Genomic DNA, 16,932 nt, shown 5'->3' with positions numbered 1-16,932 from the left:
GACTGCAGAACCAGCAGCACCAAAGCCGAAGGCCAGTGGCCCCTGTATTTACTCAGGTAGGCTGACAGCTCCAACGTTCATGACTTTGGATTAAAATGGACACTGGTCAGGCTGGGTTAGTGCTGACCTGGATATTTCTGTGTGAATCACCGATGCTGGGTGACCGGGTCCATTGCCAAAGCAACTTCATTGAGTCCCTCTGCAGAAGGAGTTTGTTCCCTGGCTGGACACTTGGATGAACATCTGTGACTATCTAGGGAGAAGATATCCCAGATGGTGTTGTGGGGCAAAAGGCGGTTTTCAAAGTATTCAGTAATCAAATGATGTTGCATTAATGTGTAAAACTGTCAGCCTCCAGCAGAGCACTTGGAAGATGGAGAGAGAGAAGAGGCATACAGAGAAAAGGTCCAGCATGGTCCTGTCTGCAAGGAGTGAAAAGAAAATTTCCCCTCATCATGGCAGGGAGATGCCAAGCAATTCATTAACTGGAAGACAGTTATCAGAACTATTCAGCAAACTCTCAAAAATTCTGACTTTCTTTGTATTTATGTATTTATTGAAAAATACTGTATTTATCAAAAGTCACTCTGCAAACAATTTGCAAAGGGGAAAAAATGGTTGCTAGATGACTGAATGCTCCAGTGCACCTTGTCTTTGTCTACTGGACTTCATGAGCTGACTTTTGTGGAGGTGTTTGCAGTGCAGAGAGCTAAGCTGCCGCACAAAGATTTGTGGGGAAAAAAGCTCCGCCTGCAATGCGTAGAAAGCCAGGGACTGCTTCTCATTAATTGTGTAAGCTGCTGGGACCTCATCTCGGCAGAGGCCTTGGGGCATGACTACAAATAACAACAGCTGTAAATAAAAATTAGCTGTAAACTGTATGCATCTCAGCTTTGTCAGAAAAAAAAACGTCAGAACCAACAGACACAAAACTCATAACTACAGGAAGTAAAAATTAAAGGAGCATTTTACTTTTGTAATGTAAGCCTGGAAAATGCTTGGTGTCAAACAAAATTTCATGTCATCAGTATTTAATTTCCACTGATTTCGCTCTATACAGAAATGTCTTTCCATGACAGACATAGATGATCACCGGCTTCCCATATATATTGTTTGTTAGCTGTATGGCATGCGTAGCTGGAGAACAAAATAACTCCAACTTGTGCATGTGTATCTTCTCTACTCCCATTTATAATGTAATTTTACATCCTTTCAGTTTAAAGCAGCATAGCTCACTGTGGTCCTTAATAAAAATTTATAAAGCAGAGGAAATGAGAGTAGTCTGGTAATCCTAAAAACACAAAGGCATTATTAAGATTAACAGTCATCCCTGTCAGTGCCATTTCTAAATGCTGTGACTGGCAAGTAAAAGGGAAGGATTAATTTTTGGACTTGTATGGGATGGTGCAGTTTCGAAGTCCTCACACAGCCCAGACAGGAATCCAGTGATGTAGAGGTCTTTGGTCAAGTCCCTCCATGAAGAGAATTTTACCCTAAAAGACCAAGTTGCATATCTATGGAGCAGATTAATTAGACATGATCAGACTTAAACAAAACAAAAGAAATATTTGTAAGTTCAGCCATAAGTCAGGATTTCTCTGTTCCTTTATAGGATTATTGTTGTTTCATTGTTGTTGTTTTGCTTTGTTGGTGTCGCTAGCTCCAGAATTCCTGGAAGATCTTTAACACATGTTCAGTCAGTGCTTCTGCCTTTACTCGCATTCAGAGGAGCACTTGTCTGGGGATTTTTGCTCCTAATGAGCCGTTGCATGTCCCCCTGTCCCCAAAGTAACATTGCCATTATCACACCATGCCAAACATTGGGATTTACACACGCATAGCTCTGGCCAGCTTTACTCCATTTGCTCCTCAAAGGAAGCACTGCCAAACTATTTATGTTCATTGCTGAAATGACTGTTAAGGAGTGGTTGAAACCAAGAGGTTCAGCAAATAAAGGAAATTCCAGAGATCTCAAAGTACCTTTTACTGTGATATGTTATGACTGCACATTCTCTCTCCTCAAACCATGCCTTTTATTGCAAAGCTCACATCCGCTCTGCTGATAACATGATGAAAAGTATCTGGAGTCATGTTCCCAGGGCATCATCGTCAATTAGTTTCTCCCCAGCCTGATTATTCATCTTTTTCTCTTCTGCTCATGCAGATGTTGCCCCCACATCAGCCTTTCCACAGTGGTAAGACTGATTGCAAATGCTCTTCATATAAATATTTGTCCTGGAAAAACAGACAGTACAAATGACTTGACATTTTTGAAAAAAGATGATGTCATGTAGACCTCTGTGCTAGGATGGGGCAAGACGGAGTTAGGAGATCGCCTCAAGCCTGATACTCCTCTAAAGCTTCCTATAAAATGAGCTCTGATTTTCAGTCTTTCACTTTACGCAGAGACCTGGTGGATAATAAGATATTTCTGAGAGATTATTAGTGTCAGTACCCACCAGTCATATTTCGTCTACCTTTGCCCAAATCCCCTGGGCTACTTCTGATGTTGAAATGAGATGCTTCCTTTCTGCCAGGGTATAAAAGTATAGAAGTTGCTCCCTCTGGCATGTTCACTATTTTGGGGGTCTGTTTCCAGGACAAGGCTCACTTTTTTTCAGTGTGCTGCAGCAGTTCTCAAACACTGACAATCTCCTTGGGAAAGAAGGGCATTTTCATCCCCCGATGCCAACCTCTCCTGCTCCAGTAAATACATCTGTTAAGAAAAGAAATGCTATCAGCAGGGCAACAGGTGGCATATTGCAGCCAATCGTGAAAGGTTATAATAAGACAGAGGGAGTGCATGTGAGAGAGAGAGGGGAAAAAATGAAAAAGAGGGGGACTGAGCTGAAGGAAAATCCAGTGGCAAGCATTTTTTCCACTACTGCACTTACGCAGTGCTGAAAAAAAGGCCTGATGACTTTGCAGCGCTGGTGTATGGTACTGTCCTGGAAATGCATTTGCCCATTGTAGTCCTCTCTGTTTGCTTAGAAGGAATTCAGAAGGGATTTGCTTTCTCTTGTTTCACGAGCCCCACGCTTTCACACTGACCGAAGTGGATACGCACCAGCTGGCCACGTCCATCACTGCTGCCGGGTGGGAGAATTCCTGATTATACTTAGATCCTGCAGACCCCGCTCTGTCATTAGCGGAGAAGCTCTGCTCGTGCACCGCCGTTCGAGATGCAGCCGGCTGGGAGCTCTGCACGCCTCGCCTGAAGGAGCCAGATGCCTTCTGGATCAAAAATGAATGACCTGCTGAAGGTGCCCCTGGTGCACGTCCTCACCCTGGCAGCCCTCAGCTTGGCTGAGACAGTCCAGAAAGGTTTGCTTGGAGGGGCTTTTGCCCTATTCTGCTTCTGCTACTTGCTGACGGAGGTTTTGCAAAGGGGAAGGCGTCTCTGGCAACGGTGGGGTGGGTGGTGCGGTAGCGTTCCCGGAAAGGACAAAAATGCGCTGCTTTCAGTGGTCGCTTCCCTGCTTTTAGAATGATAGCAGTGAAAATAATCTCATATTTGTGTCTGGGATTGAAAGTTCTTTGTCTAGGAAGAGCACGTAGTCCTGTTGTAATGAGACCTTTGGATTCAGCCTGGGTGGGATGGACATTTCTCATGTCAAAGGCATATTACAGGTTTTAATGGCTGGTAGCACCCATTACTGCAGAGCCGAAGATTTGTGGTGTTCTGCATGCCTATGTATCTTTTTAAATATATAAAGTTCAAAGAAGTAGTAAATAGCTATAATGTCTTTACAGTGTGTATGTACATAACTACAAATATGAATCGTTTGCATATAACATAAAAGTTATTATACATTCTTCCTCTCTTGTGTGCACACACGCACATGGACACACGCATACATACTTTTAGCCAACACAAGAACTGGAAAAAAATCTGTTTAGAAATGTCTTTGAGGTACAAAGTGGAAAAGTGGTCTTCTAGATGTACCGTCTGGTAATCCTGTGGATAGAAGATTTTGCTGCATGGTGATTGTCAGGAGCCATTCAAAGCACACCAGGAACTTTTCAGCTTCAGGAAAATAAAAAAAACCTCAAGGAAGATGCCAGTATTCACCTGTTAGGCCAACATTGCTTCTTTTGCAGGGCTGTGCTCTTACAATTGTTAGTCAAGTTGGCCTCAAAATGGAAAGAAAAAAAAGGTCTTTTCTTTATAAAAAACTTTTAAAATAATTTTTTTTTTTCCTAAGGCTCTAAAGTAAGTTGGTGAACCCCGGTCTTTTTGAAAGCTGTGGTAAAATGGGCTTGGAAAGACAACAAAAACAAAGAGGAAGGGGATTGATTTTTTTTCCTGGTGGCACAGTGCAATGAAGAGATAAGCATCCCTTCCTAAAATGTCACGGGTGACTGAATTTCCCTTTTCCCTGAGAGAGGCTGAAATGCAACTACAGCCCAGCAGTGCCCTGTAGAGATTTTGCGGCATTAGCTGGAAACACGATGGAGCAGTTTTTGACCAGAGGACCTGCGGTATCTCCAGGTGTCTGCAATGCTGCAGGGGAGATGGGCTGTGTTTTCCGCTTTGTTTTGTTTGCCTGGCTTGTCTTGTTTCTAAACTGTGAATCCAAACCCAAAGCCAAGCAATTTGGGAGCTTCTGATGGTCTGGGGATAGAAGGGGATTTGGCTTTCTCATGGGCCCCGTGACCAGCACTGGGTCATTTTGCTATCTCGGGAAACTACAGCTGACACCCAGAAAAATGGCACCTGTGTGGCTTTACAGATATGTAAGTTAATTGATTTTCAGTGTTATTTAAAGCCACAGGGTTACCTAAAAAATGTCAGGGAGCCCCAGTGGATGTGCACAGAAAAGTCTGTGGCCATTTCTATATGCTAATGGATATGTCGATACGTTGTCTGGATTTTATTTTGCCACGTTAAAACCTGGTAATGAAGGCATCTCAAGTTTTGATCTCTTTCCTGAGAAAACGCAGGCAGCTGAGCTTTTTGGATGGCTTTTAGAAGCAGGCACCATCTCAGCCATTTTAGGGCTCTCTCACCACCTCACGACAAAATGGCGGTGCCCTTGCTGTTCCCCGCTGACATACGGCACGGCCTGCGGCCTTGTGCCCTCAGCCCCCTCACCCTGCCACAGGACCACGGCCTTCACCTCCCCACTGGCCGAGCACTCGGTGCTAGTACCAGAAAGGTAAAAAAACAGCATACGAGGAAATGGCACATTGCTGCTGCTGTCACGGTTGCTCTTCGAGGATGCTTTGGGGAGGCAGCTGTGAAAAACAAAAGTTCCCTTTCTGCTTTTACTACACGTAAAGTGCTGTTGGTTTGGACAGTATTTTCAATGAGTATGGGGCTTGATTCTGCCCTAAGAGCTATGTGCTGACTTGCAAGAGATGCCAGATCGGACCCCCTGTAGGCAATATTCCTAAGAATAATTCTGTCATACATTGAAGTAAAGAGATACCCTGAAAGTACTTAACTCTTGCTAGTGAATTTATTTAATACATAAAACTGACAGCCCTTATTTGCCGAAAGAATAAAATACTGTTGTTACGCATACTGGCTCTTGGTACAAATCTAACTTATTCTTTGTGAGAATGGCCGTGCTCTTCGTGACAACACGGTTATAAAACTGATTGCTTTGTTGTTTACTGTAAAAATTCACATTTCTCAGGGTGAAAAAAAGCATCCTTCCAGACATCAAGGCATGCGGACAACAGCAATAAAAACATACTACATAAAATTAGACTGTAAAACTCCATTTCAGCCAGGCTTAATGCCATCAAAACCCAATAAACTCTGTCACGAAATAGCAACGTCCCCTTTGAAGTAGACAGGATAGCCATCAGTGGATAGCCATCAGTGGAGGTTATTCTCCTCAGACAACCTTCAGTAGCAGGGAATCTAGACTTTATGAAAATCTTCCATTCAGTTTCACTGGCATGGGATTCATCTCCAGTGCAATATGGATGATTACGTCTATCTAGTGTGACCCAAAGTGACCCAATATATTGAAGCTTGATACAATTTGAAGCAGTGATCTTAAACAATGAATCTGACACAGGTATGTTTTGACTAATGTTTAGTTAATATAATCTTTAGTGCTACCTTAGTGGTAGTTTTAAGATCTTTTTATATAAGTATAGTCATTACCAATTATGCAATCTGAAGTCACATAATCTAGAAATATTATTGAGGCAGCTTCGTTCTAATGACATCTCAAAAGCATTAGGACATTTACATAAACCTGATAGTGGAAGCTGATCCTTTTATCCTCTAGACTCATTCCAGCTGAACTCCAATGACATTCTAAATTTTACTCTCATGTAAGTTGAAAAAACATTAAGGTAAACGCTTTCTATTATTCTCAGTCACTTAAATTGGAGTGTCTTGTATTTTCCTCTTTTTTTCTAGGAGGGAAGGGTAAAATTGATGTAGTTTATTATCAGTACTTTAGTACTGATGAGGGCCAGCAGATACAGTGCAGGCAGGATTTTCCTGTGAAAAGACACACAGCGTGCCAGATACTGCTACAGTCAGGGAGGAACAGGAAGGTTCCTGCATCCGCTGTACATTTTCAAGGTGGTGTTTCAGGAACATGGTATGAAACTAGTTCATCTCAGCATAGCTGTCAATGATATCTAGTCCAACAAATATCGCATGTGTGTCTCTCACAGCCATAGATTAAAAGTCATTCAAGCGTCTTTGGAGGCAATGGCTGCAATGCATACCATGTGCAGGGAAAGCAATTCACTAGACATATCCTTTGATCCCTTCCAGCCATGCTTCAAGTCTTTTACCAGGGAGATGGAAAATGTTTCTAAACATACATTCAAATAATGTATGATGACAGGTCTGTGATAATAAGCATTAGACAGAGCTATTAGACTTCTGACCCTCATGCTACCTGGTTAGAAAAGGTGAGAAAAAGAGAATGTGTGCTAGTCATGCCACAAATCTGGAAGACCTGAAGGGCCTTTACGAGCCTGGCTTTGAAAAATATAATGCTATATAAAAGTTTTCTTTAAAAAAAGATAAATAGTTGAGCAGAACAAATCCCATACTAATGACAAAGAAGCCCAAATCTCATACATTATGCATTAATAAGAAAGCACTGTGCCCACTCCAGGGGCGGGTCAGCTTGCCTTCAATTTGCATGCTGTTCCTTGCACTTCCAGCCCATGCAATACCACCCCCATAGCAGGCTGACAGCCTCACCTCTGTCCTCACAGTATGTGAGGGTTAGAAACAAGGGACGCATTGGACTTGCTGGAGCTGCCCCATGCTTGGGTCGCTCTGTTTTGCACACTATAGAGAGAGCACAAGGGAAAATGCAAACCCTGCATCAAACAGCAGAAGGCTGCAGCTGCAAACGCGGAGGGGCCTGTGTTACAGTGAACATGTGGAGGGTGTGCCAAGCACCTCTGTGCTGGGGAAAAAGCCATGAAATGACCCTGCAGGGACACAGCTGCCTCTGCCAAAGGGGTCTGGTAGGCTCTGTGCCTCTCTCTGGGAGGCTCTGGGAGGTTTTCTCATTTTCTCTTCCTTTGTGCAGCGCCCTTGATCAGCACTCCTCTGGAAACTGTGGATGCGCTAGTAGAGGACGTTGCCAAGTTTGTCTGCGTAGTGGAGTCGTACCCTGAGCCGGAGATTACGTGGACACGCAACAGCATTCCCATCAGGTAGGGAGCAAACCCCAGCCCTCTCCAGCATCTCCTGCCAAAAATGTTAGTGCTTCCCTTCATGATAAAGGAGATATCTGGAAACATCAAAATGGGTCTGTGGCAGGGAAGAGGGTGAGTCGCTGTAATTACGTAGGAATCTGTGTTCCTTAGGATTGATGGCAGCACCTGGGGGGTGCTCTTTCGGCTTCACACACTTGAGCTTGGAGATGGTTGATTTCTGGTGCAAGCAATGCAAGAAGTTTGCTCTCCAGCTTCAAACAATGCAATTCGCTCTATTCCTCAGTCTACGCATATAGGATCCTGTATAATATTTAAAAGGAACATTGCCAGAGTTGTTGCCTGAGTGTCTGCAATATACTTGGAAACTTTGCGTGGAAGGGGTCATATCACGCCATTCTTGTTTGTTTCTAGTTCAGGATCTGGCCATAGGAAACTGGCTTCTTGTTGTCATGCACTGTCAGACATGAATCACCAGGTATCAAGGTGCCACTGAAGAAGGCAGCCTTGGAAATATGTTATGGAAGTTGCTACTGTTGCTTTAGCTCTGTTGGTGTAGAAAGGCTCTTGCAAAGTAAGCTGTACCTGATCTTCCAACTCTGAAATCACATTATGTCCGTCACATGGCTTCACATCTCTTTCTTATTCTAGATCACTGTTAGTGACTCCCTCTGTAAGGGAAAATTACAAAACAGTGTCTGTGTAATACAGTTAAGGCCCATTCTCCACAGGAGATGTCAATGTTAGGCAGATGTTCACCTGAAGCACTGTTCCTGCTGTTGGGGATAAGCGTCTGAAGAACCCTTGAAACATTGGCTCAAGGGACTCCAAATAAGTCAGCAGCAGAAGAAGGGCTTACTGCTAGGAAGACCATTTTAGAATAAGAGAAAAGCAGAATGCTACACATACCTATGCTGGCTTTCAGAAATCTTTTTTTCATTGCCTGCAACAGAATCTCAGCAAAACCCCCAAGGTCCTAGCCCTCTGACCCTGGTCTTGTTGCAGGATGGAGGTCTGAATTTCCATGGACGTTATTTCCAAATCAGGTCACCTTTCTTCTAATTCCTTCCCCATCAGTGACATCATGCCTGAAAATCAAAGGTGGGAGAGGAAGCCATTCGTGCAGGACCATGAAGATTAAATGCCTTTCTCTCCCCATGGTCTTTAAAATTTCACTCTGTGTTCTAAGATTGTATGAGAACCAGATCCTTTCTCACCCCAGTTCCCACTTCCAGAAGCCCAACACACCTTTCTAAAAGCCATCCCCACTCTCTCTGAGACCTCGTGCCTTTTTCACAACGTTGACCAAAAAGGAAAATACTGATCAAAAAAACTCTGCTGGTGAGGCTGGAGAGCTCAGGTGCTTCGTTCTGTAACTGGGGCTTCTGAGGCAATATTAATAGCAGCAACTATTTCACTTTCACAAAGCTTGTTGACATTCATAGTCAGTGCTGCTGGATACAAAAGCTCAGACCAAAGACGGGGAAATAGATAAGCTGAAAATATTTCTGTTACTTTCCACAATGGAAAAGGATCAGATCAGTGGACTTTTATTTTCTGAAAAAAACATACAAATGTATTTATGTGCATCTGTGTGTGTATGTATCAAACTTCAAAGGGGCTAGTTATTGCAAGCAATAAATATAAATTATTTTATTTACAAAATTTTCTTCCCTTGCCAAGGTCCCAGCATCCTGAACAGACAGCTAAGCTAACCTTCAAAACAAAACAGTATGTAAACATTCAACTTCAATAGGAATAGTGCCAGGATAGAGGCTCTTGTCAGCACTAGTCTTCTGGAAGTGCCTTTCCTTTTGGTGTCAAAACTCATCCAATCAGCCTGGCCGGTTCCCTGGGACGAGTGAAATGGTTACCTGCCCCATCTCCCAGGATGGGGCTGCCTGGGGTGAGCCTTCCTCAGGGAAAGAAGGGAATGAAGCCTGCCTGTCTTTTACACAACAGATGAGTTCATTGTACTCTTTCTTCCCAGATTGAAAAAGAGGAAGGAGATACAAAACTGGAAATCAAAAGGCTGTTGAAAGGAAATACCTGCCTGTAACACCATATATGACACACTCAGATTACTCGGTGACTGCTGTACGATTTGTAACAGTAAAAGAAAAACCAGGACATACTTAGGCATCAGGTATTTGTAATAACTTGGGAGACAATCCTCAGGTCAGATCCCTTTTGCTACTGTTTGTCAGAATCAAAGGACAATTCCATTAAAGTGATTCCAAAAAGCATCAACGAAGGTTTGAAAATCAAACATGGAGGAACTTACCAAATGTTATGCAAATCTTGTTCCACTGAAGTTTTACTATACTTTACTATACTATACTGATCAGGGATCAGGCCTCCGTTTTCTCACCACCTTTCTCTCTGTCCCTCCCTTGCTCTTGCAGACGAACACACACACACATATGCACACCCCATGCTCACATATAGAATTAGTCTTTGCTCTGCAGACTTTGTTACAATATCCCATGCCTTTATTGCTCCAACTTTAGGGCTTTTCTTGACTTCTCTAAAGTCTCCAGGTTTGAGCCTGCTGTCATTAAACTATAGCTATCCTTGCATCCTTTAATCTTTATATGGCTTCTTTGCTTCAGCATGTGTTTTTGCTTCTTGGGCTGTTCCACGCCCCACCCCAAAAGTAACACTTCTGTAGTTCCAAAAAATAGACAAAATCACTCCTGATTCAGACACAGTCACACAGACACAAAATCACTCACACAGACACAAAAATGCTTGTTCTTTGGTTTGACTATTTTTCACAACAGTAAAAATCTTTCCATATCATTATCTGTTTAGTAAAAAAACATTATTTTTTTTCAAACTGAAGAAGTTTTCTTTAAAAAACTTCAGCCAGTTCCAGTTCCTGTATAGGTAGTCCTTCCCTTGCATTGAGTGATTATACCTAAAACAGGACCCAGCTGGATAAGATTATTTGTGCTCATGCCTGTCCTTGGCCAGACAGAAACCCGTAATACCTACTTGCTTTACCAATACCTGACTGAAGGAAGAATTGCCACCATACTGGTGTCAGTCAGAAAATGCACGGTCTAGTGAGGACCAAGCCGAATCTTAGGGCCCAACTCAACATTTTAAGTGCCCTCCCTTCTCTTTGCACGTTGAAAATAGAAAGTAAAACATATTGCCATTCATAGTGCTGTCAGTGCTCTGCAGATATAAATGCAGTTCCCCTCTCGATCCCCAGCTGTGCCCCCACCCCTGACAACCTGTACTGTGCCCTGCAGGCTGTTCGACACCCGGTACAGCATACAGAGGAATGGGCAGCTCCTGACCATTTTGAGTGTGGAGGACAGTGATGATGGGGTGTACTGCTGCACAGCAGATAACGGTGTCGGAGCGGCTGCGCAGAGCTGTGGGGCTCTCCAAGTGAAAATGCGTAAGTGGGAATGTAATTTCTCCCTGTGAATGTGTAGTTGAGAGCCTGAGCAGATCCCTGGGTATGGCTTCTGGGGGTCTGTGTTCAGGGCAGACCCCAGTTCCTGTGGTGCTGCGTGCAGTCCCTTGAGCCAGACACATGGCATATTGGGTCATATCTTAACTAAAAGCTGTTGTGATTATTCACTTTGAGTAACATACACTTGTGCTAGGAGGAACTGTTTTCATAGCAGAGAATAAAAAATGATGCTTTGAAGAGCGTCCTTTGTACAAAACTTCATTAAAAGCAGCACAATTTGATAGATTAAACCTCTGTATGAATACTGCATAAATCCCTTATGAATTTTAAACACAAGATTTCACTAATCAGATTTATGCCTGAGGATGACAAAAGCAAGTAAATGCTGTTCAGATGTTTTTGATAGTAATCTTGAAAAGCTTGGAACACCACAGTGTAAATCTCATCATCCCATGTGGAAGGCAGGGGACTGGTTCTTGCAAAGGGCTATATATGTGCTGAGCTCAGTAAAGCTGAACTCACATGGCCGCAGTTATTTACACAAATACTTAAAAGGGCAGCTGCAATATATCCTGGTTAATGCATCTGTTTGTAGGAAAGGATTTGTTTGTGTTAATGAGCATGACCCTCCAGGTCTGGTAATTCTGGGACTCTCCAGCACCCCATTTGCCTGCAGGTGGGGGCCAGAAGGGGATGCTCTCTGAAGGTTGTTTTTCTGCTGGTTCAGTATTATGCAAAGGAAGCAAAACTTCAGATCTCCCAAAACACTGAGATGAAGATCTTTTTTACTCACAGCTCAGAGTAAGCTAAGCCATGGGTTTTTTTTGAGTAAAATGAATTAAAATTTGTCCCATGTTAACTTTAAGGGAGTTTCACTGTTTTTTTCTTTAAGGATCCTTTCCTCTTTTTACTAACACAGTTACAAATCCTTCAATTAGGGACATTATCTGAGTTTACATGCCCTTCGTGTTGAGCTAGAGACAAGCCTGGGTTAAAACTATTTCAAAACTGAACCACTCCAGATCGAGCTTTCACACAAGAAACTGTTTATTCAGTCAAGAATGTCAAAACCTTGAAAGCAAACGTTCCTCAGCATTGGAAGTACTCTTATCCGGATTTGGATTTTACCCCAGGCCCTAATTCAAGTGACCACTCCTGATAATAAATAGCCATGCAAGTTAGCTTCTTTTGTGTTCATATACTGAAAACTCTGAGTGCAAGAAAATATACAAGAAAGTTTTTCCTTTCCAAGGCAGCTCATGACCTACTGAAACCACTCTATCTTTCAGCAATGTACAGAAGAAGTAGCAGAGGTTTTGTTGTTGTTTATGAACTTGTCCTGTTCTAGTACACTTAGCCTCAGTTCAACTTTAATTTTTGACTCTTAAAATTTTAGGACCCAAAATAACGCGACCGCCTATAAATGTGGAAATAATAGAAGGATTAAAGGCTGTTCTTCCATGCACTACAATGGGGAATCCAAAACCTTCTGTTTCGTGGATCAAAGGAGAAACAGTTGTAAAGGTGAGTAGAGAATGAAATTTAAGTAATGCTAACTATTCGGTAAGGGTACTGTGTTAAAATATTAGCATCAATTACAGGATTTTTAAATTCCAGTTGCTAGGAAGCAAGCATTTGGAAAATCCAGGGCTCATCTCATAAATGTCTACATCTGCAATAATTCTGCCTATAAACCAAACATTCTCTGTGTATCTATATTTTATATTATATATATTTATTACTACTAAGCGTGGCCAGATGCTGCTGAATGCACTGTGAGTGTTCTCATAAATAAGAGCTTCTGATTTATCTTAGCCACTCAACTAAGATTCAGGGTTCTTTTGCAGCTATAATTCACTGATCTCCAAAAACAGGGATGTGTGAGTGTGTCACGACAATGCTGAGTCAGGAGAGCTGCTCCCAAATCCTTCAGCTGTAGAACACCAAAAATAATTTTCATGCGTGTAAGCTCAATGTTTGCAAGTGGATATTTGGTGCTGTGTGTGTGCAGCTTGCATGTAGAGCCCTCACTTCAACCCCTCCTTCCTCTGGCAGGAGAACGCTCGCATTGCTGTCCTTGATTCGGGGAATTTAAGGATCCACAATGTTCAGAGAGAAGATGCAGGACAATATCGATGCATAGCCAAGAACAGCCTGGGCACAGCCTATTCGAAACCAGCAACAGTGGTAGTAGAAGGTGAGTAACCCTTGCACTGGGCTCCAGCTCCACGTGCCAGCTCCTTGTTAACTGGAATTACCTGGTTAACTTGAATTAACCTGAAGTATCCTATTAATGTTGATAAAAACATCCTAGGGGTGACCCAAAAGGCAGAAGAAGGGAAAGGAAAGCACGGTGAGAAACTGAGAAAGTTTGTCCACACCTGCTCCCATTGCTGTCTGATGGTGAAAGGGATGATCTGTGGAGGGTCCTTGTTCATGGCTGCTGTGGTGCTGCTGCGATATTTATCTGAGGAAGGAATCCCAAATATGTTTTTCCTTCTGACTGATGGTTTCCAAGATGCCAGCTTGAGTCTTGTTTAAAAAGTCCCACCAGACCTGTGGGTTATACGCTATGGCTTATGGCATTGGACAAGTAGAAACCTGATGGCTCTGGAAACTCGCTGCAAAGAGCCTGGTCAGGGAGAGCTGCAGCTGCAAATAGTGAAGTATTTTGCAGCATTATGTCTAGGTCCTTCTCCCTTTCCTCTGCTTTTCCATCTGAATTGGTTGATTCTTCAGGTAAACAGAACTTTTCTCTTTGAGGACTTGAACATTTTCTGCCTGCTAAACCAAACACCGGATTGATTTTTTGGTTTCTGGTCTTTATGTGCTCAGTGTCTGTCTCTTATTTACAGAAGGTGTTTGCTTTGTGGTATAAATCATCACCAGTTTCAGAGTACAGAAACCAGTGGACTGCAGGGGAACCCAAATGTAGGCAATGAAGCACTCAATGTTCCTGAACCCTATAAGACAATTCAAGTTAAGCAAGGTTTTATGGAGTGGGAGGTGGGATGACTGACTTAGTAGAAGAACTAATTTTTATATTTTATTCGGAATGACTGTGCTGTAGAAAGTGGAGATGGGTCTCCACTTGCCTAGTAAGCTTCAAAAGATTGTTGTAGGTTACATTTGGCCTGGGACTATCAGAGGTAATTTAGGGTGCAATCGCATTTCTAAAATGACCATTGACTTTTTTGTGGGAACAGAATCAGGTGTATTAGATCCAACTACAAATTACTGTGGATCTGTTGTTTCCCCAAGAAAATGTATTAATTTTTCTTTTTTTTTAAATATTTACACTTACAGACTTCAAATGTTTTAGAGATTCCTTAAATATCTTTAAAACAGGGAGGAAGCTATTCCTAATCTAGATTGAGAACTGTATTTCTCCTGAGCTAAAAGCGATGAGGCAATCTGGACTCTTGGATCTGTCTGTAAACAGCTTGGGTCCTGGGTTTTGGTTTGGCCACATCACTAAGACAGTGTCCAAAGGCTTGTCAAGAATTAACTTGGAATGGCAAACACTCAGTGCCATGCATACAACCCCCCCTGGCACTCCATGCTGAAGGGCCTCAGGCACTGGGATTTTATTGCTACAGATCCACCAGAGCTAGTTAGGGAATCTAAACGTGGGCTGGGACTGCACCAAAATCCAGGCTTCTAAGGTTGATATCTTGTTTTGTCCCTGTCTCTGGAATTATACAGCCACCTTGTAATTCAAGGAATAGCAAAATAATCCACAATAATCTCCACTAGCAGAGGAGAGCCTGTGTATGCTCTTTTTAAAATGAGGAAGATATTAGTTCTTAATTAATCAATGGGAGCTCAGTGCTCCCACACAAACTATCCCCTCATGTTCCATTCATGTGTTGGGTGAACAAAGCAATGCTGTTCTCCAGGCTGGCTTTGTTTTTTCTGGTAGGGCACACATATAATATACCTTGTTTCAGGCTGCCACCTAAACTAGACTGATACATATGTGTTTTACTTTTTTGGCTTCCAAAATACAAAGGTAATAATCCTGACTGCAGTTTACTGTGTATAAAGATCCCTTCCCCTCCCAGTACTTTAAATTAATTCTCATGGATATTTATCATACATACATATGCACATACCTGTCTATGCACGCAGGTATGCACACACACATGAAGACCCCTCATGCACCTCTTTTAACATTGTTTTCAGTGTGCCTCTCCTCCTATCTCTCCTACCCCCTTAGTATCAGCATTTTAAAATAACTCCAAGTAAATAATAATCTAAAATTACTCGATGCAGGAAAACGACACTTCAGTCAGTCTTATTTGAGCATTTGCTATGTTCAGAAAACTTATGAAAATGTGTTGTTTGTTGTTTCTCTGTAGTTGTTTCTCTGTAATAACACTACAAATTTTTTCCTTAAATCTTGATGCTACCATTCACTGGAGTTACCATCCTGCATATTGTAGCTTAATATTAAAATAAAATGACTAAGCATGGATGGTTAACTATGAATACTTAATCCTGAGGCAAATGCCCATTCAAAGACCAGTGCAAATATTTATGCCTAGCTAAATCTAGATGAGGCAGGTCCTGATTTCTGAAAGAAGTTTCTAATTTTCTGTTGAGAGCTTCTATTTTAACAAGTTCAGCATTAGTCCTGCAATTAGTTTCAGGTATTGTTCAAAGAGTCGTCTAACTTCTTGAAAGTTAGGACCTGCCTCCTGCTTGCAGTCAGGCTCCTTAACACATCTCAGGTCAGGCAAATGCTTAAATGACTTGCTGAAGCCAGGCCCAGAAAATACAGCAAGCCTTAAATATGCAAAATTATCTATGCTGGATCCAATCATTCAAACGGATGATAATCTTAGCCCAAGCATTTACACCACTGAGGTGCTTTACAGTCCTACTTCTTGTCTGGTTTCAGTGGCCCAGGGTAAAACTGTCTGAAAAATGCTGCTATTTTGATTTTCCAAATATATTTTCTCCATTTCTTGTCGGCTTTTATCACCATTTATAACAGTTACTTCTATTTATTACTTTTAAAGCACAGCTTTAATATTTTTAAAGCAAAGCTGAAATCATTTGTGCAGTGATTTTAGGTGATTATTCAGGTGCAGTTCTTGTCAGGAAAAAGAAAGCAGTGGAGGTCTTTCTTAGCAGAACTGATTTTTCAGTTGTTCCGGATTTTTGTCAGTGAATGGAAGGAAGCAGGTAAGCATCCTCTGGGTGCTTCCCTCTGCATGGACTGGTCCCAAGTCAGCACAGCCTGCTTCCTCTCCCAGAGCACATTTCAGGCACCAGAGCTCAGGTGATGAACTAGTGAACTCAAATCAGTTAATGAGACAGAACCGGGTCAGGATTTTAATGAAAAGCATTGGGAAAAGCCTGTCTTTTTGGACTGTGTTTTTCTCCAAGTTTGGGGCAAACCCACATGAATTTGGACGTGTTGATGGTGAAACAGATTATCTCCTTAAAAGGCATAATCCATTAGGGGTGGAAACACGATCACAACTGACCTGACTGCTGGATCTGTGGGAAGAGCCAAGATCTTCATCAGGAAGATCCAATAAGAAGTGACTACTGCAAAACAGCAGTAAAACAATACGTTTTGCGATGACTTACAGGCTTCATCGTCTGACCTGGGCTCTGTGTTCTGTCAGAGTTTTTTGATCTGTTTTGGAGAATGTTTCCTTCTATCTTTGGGGAAGGAATGTGCCACTTTATGAACTGGTGGTATGGGCTCCTGTCCTATATGTTCTTCATTCTTCAAAACAAAAAAGTCAAAAAAGAAATAGAAAAGTTGGCCGTGAATTGCTTACAGTTTAGAAGTAACATAACATGAGGCATAAAGCAATAAACCATGTTTCTTTATC

General features: G+C 42.2%; 1 protein-coding gene across 1 annotated transcript in view; it reads left to right on the top strand.

Moving 5' to 3' along the window:
* Window positions 1-3,227: 3,227 nt before the first annotated feature.
* The window catches only part of MUSK (muscle associated receptor tyrosine kinase), a 52,390-nt gene continuing 38,685 nt past the window's right edge, over window positions 3,228-16,932 (top strand). The window contains exons 1-5 of the mRNA XM_074570048.1: window positions 3,228-3,324; window positions 7,524-7,650; window positions 10,911-11,062; window positions 12,477-12,604; window positions 13,136-13,277. Of these exons, the coding sequence (XP_074426149.1) occupies window positions 3,228-3,324; window positions 7,524-7,650; window positions 10,911-11,062; window positions 12,477-12,604; window positions 13,136-13,277 (646 nt within the window). The remainder of the gene's footprint in view (window positions 3,325-7,523; window positions 7,651-10,910; window positions 11,063-12,476; window positions 12,605-13,135; window positions 13,278-16,932) is intronic.

Source organism: Larus michahellis, chromosome Z (genome assembly GCF_964199755.1).
Source record: "Larus michahellis chromosome Z, bLarMic1.1, whole genome shotgun sequence".
Taxonomy (NCBI): domain Eukaryota; kingdom Metazoa; phylum Chordata; class Aves; order Charadriiformes; family Laridae; genus Larus; species Larus michahellis.
This window is presented reverse-complemented; position numbering and strand designations above follow the sequence as displayed.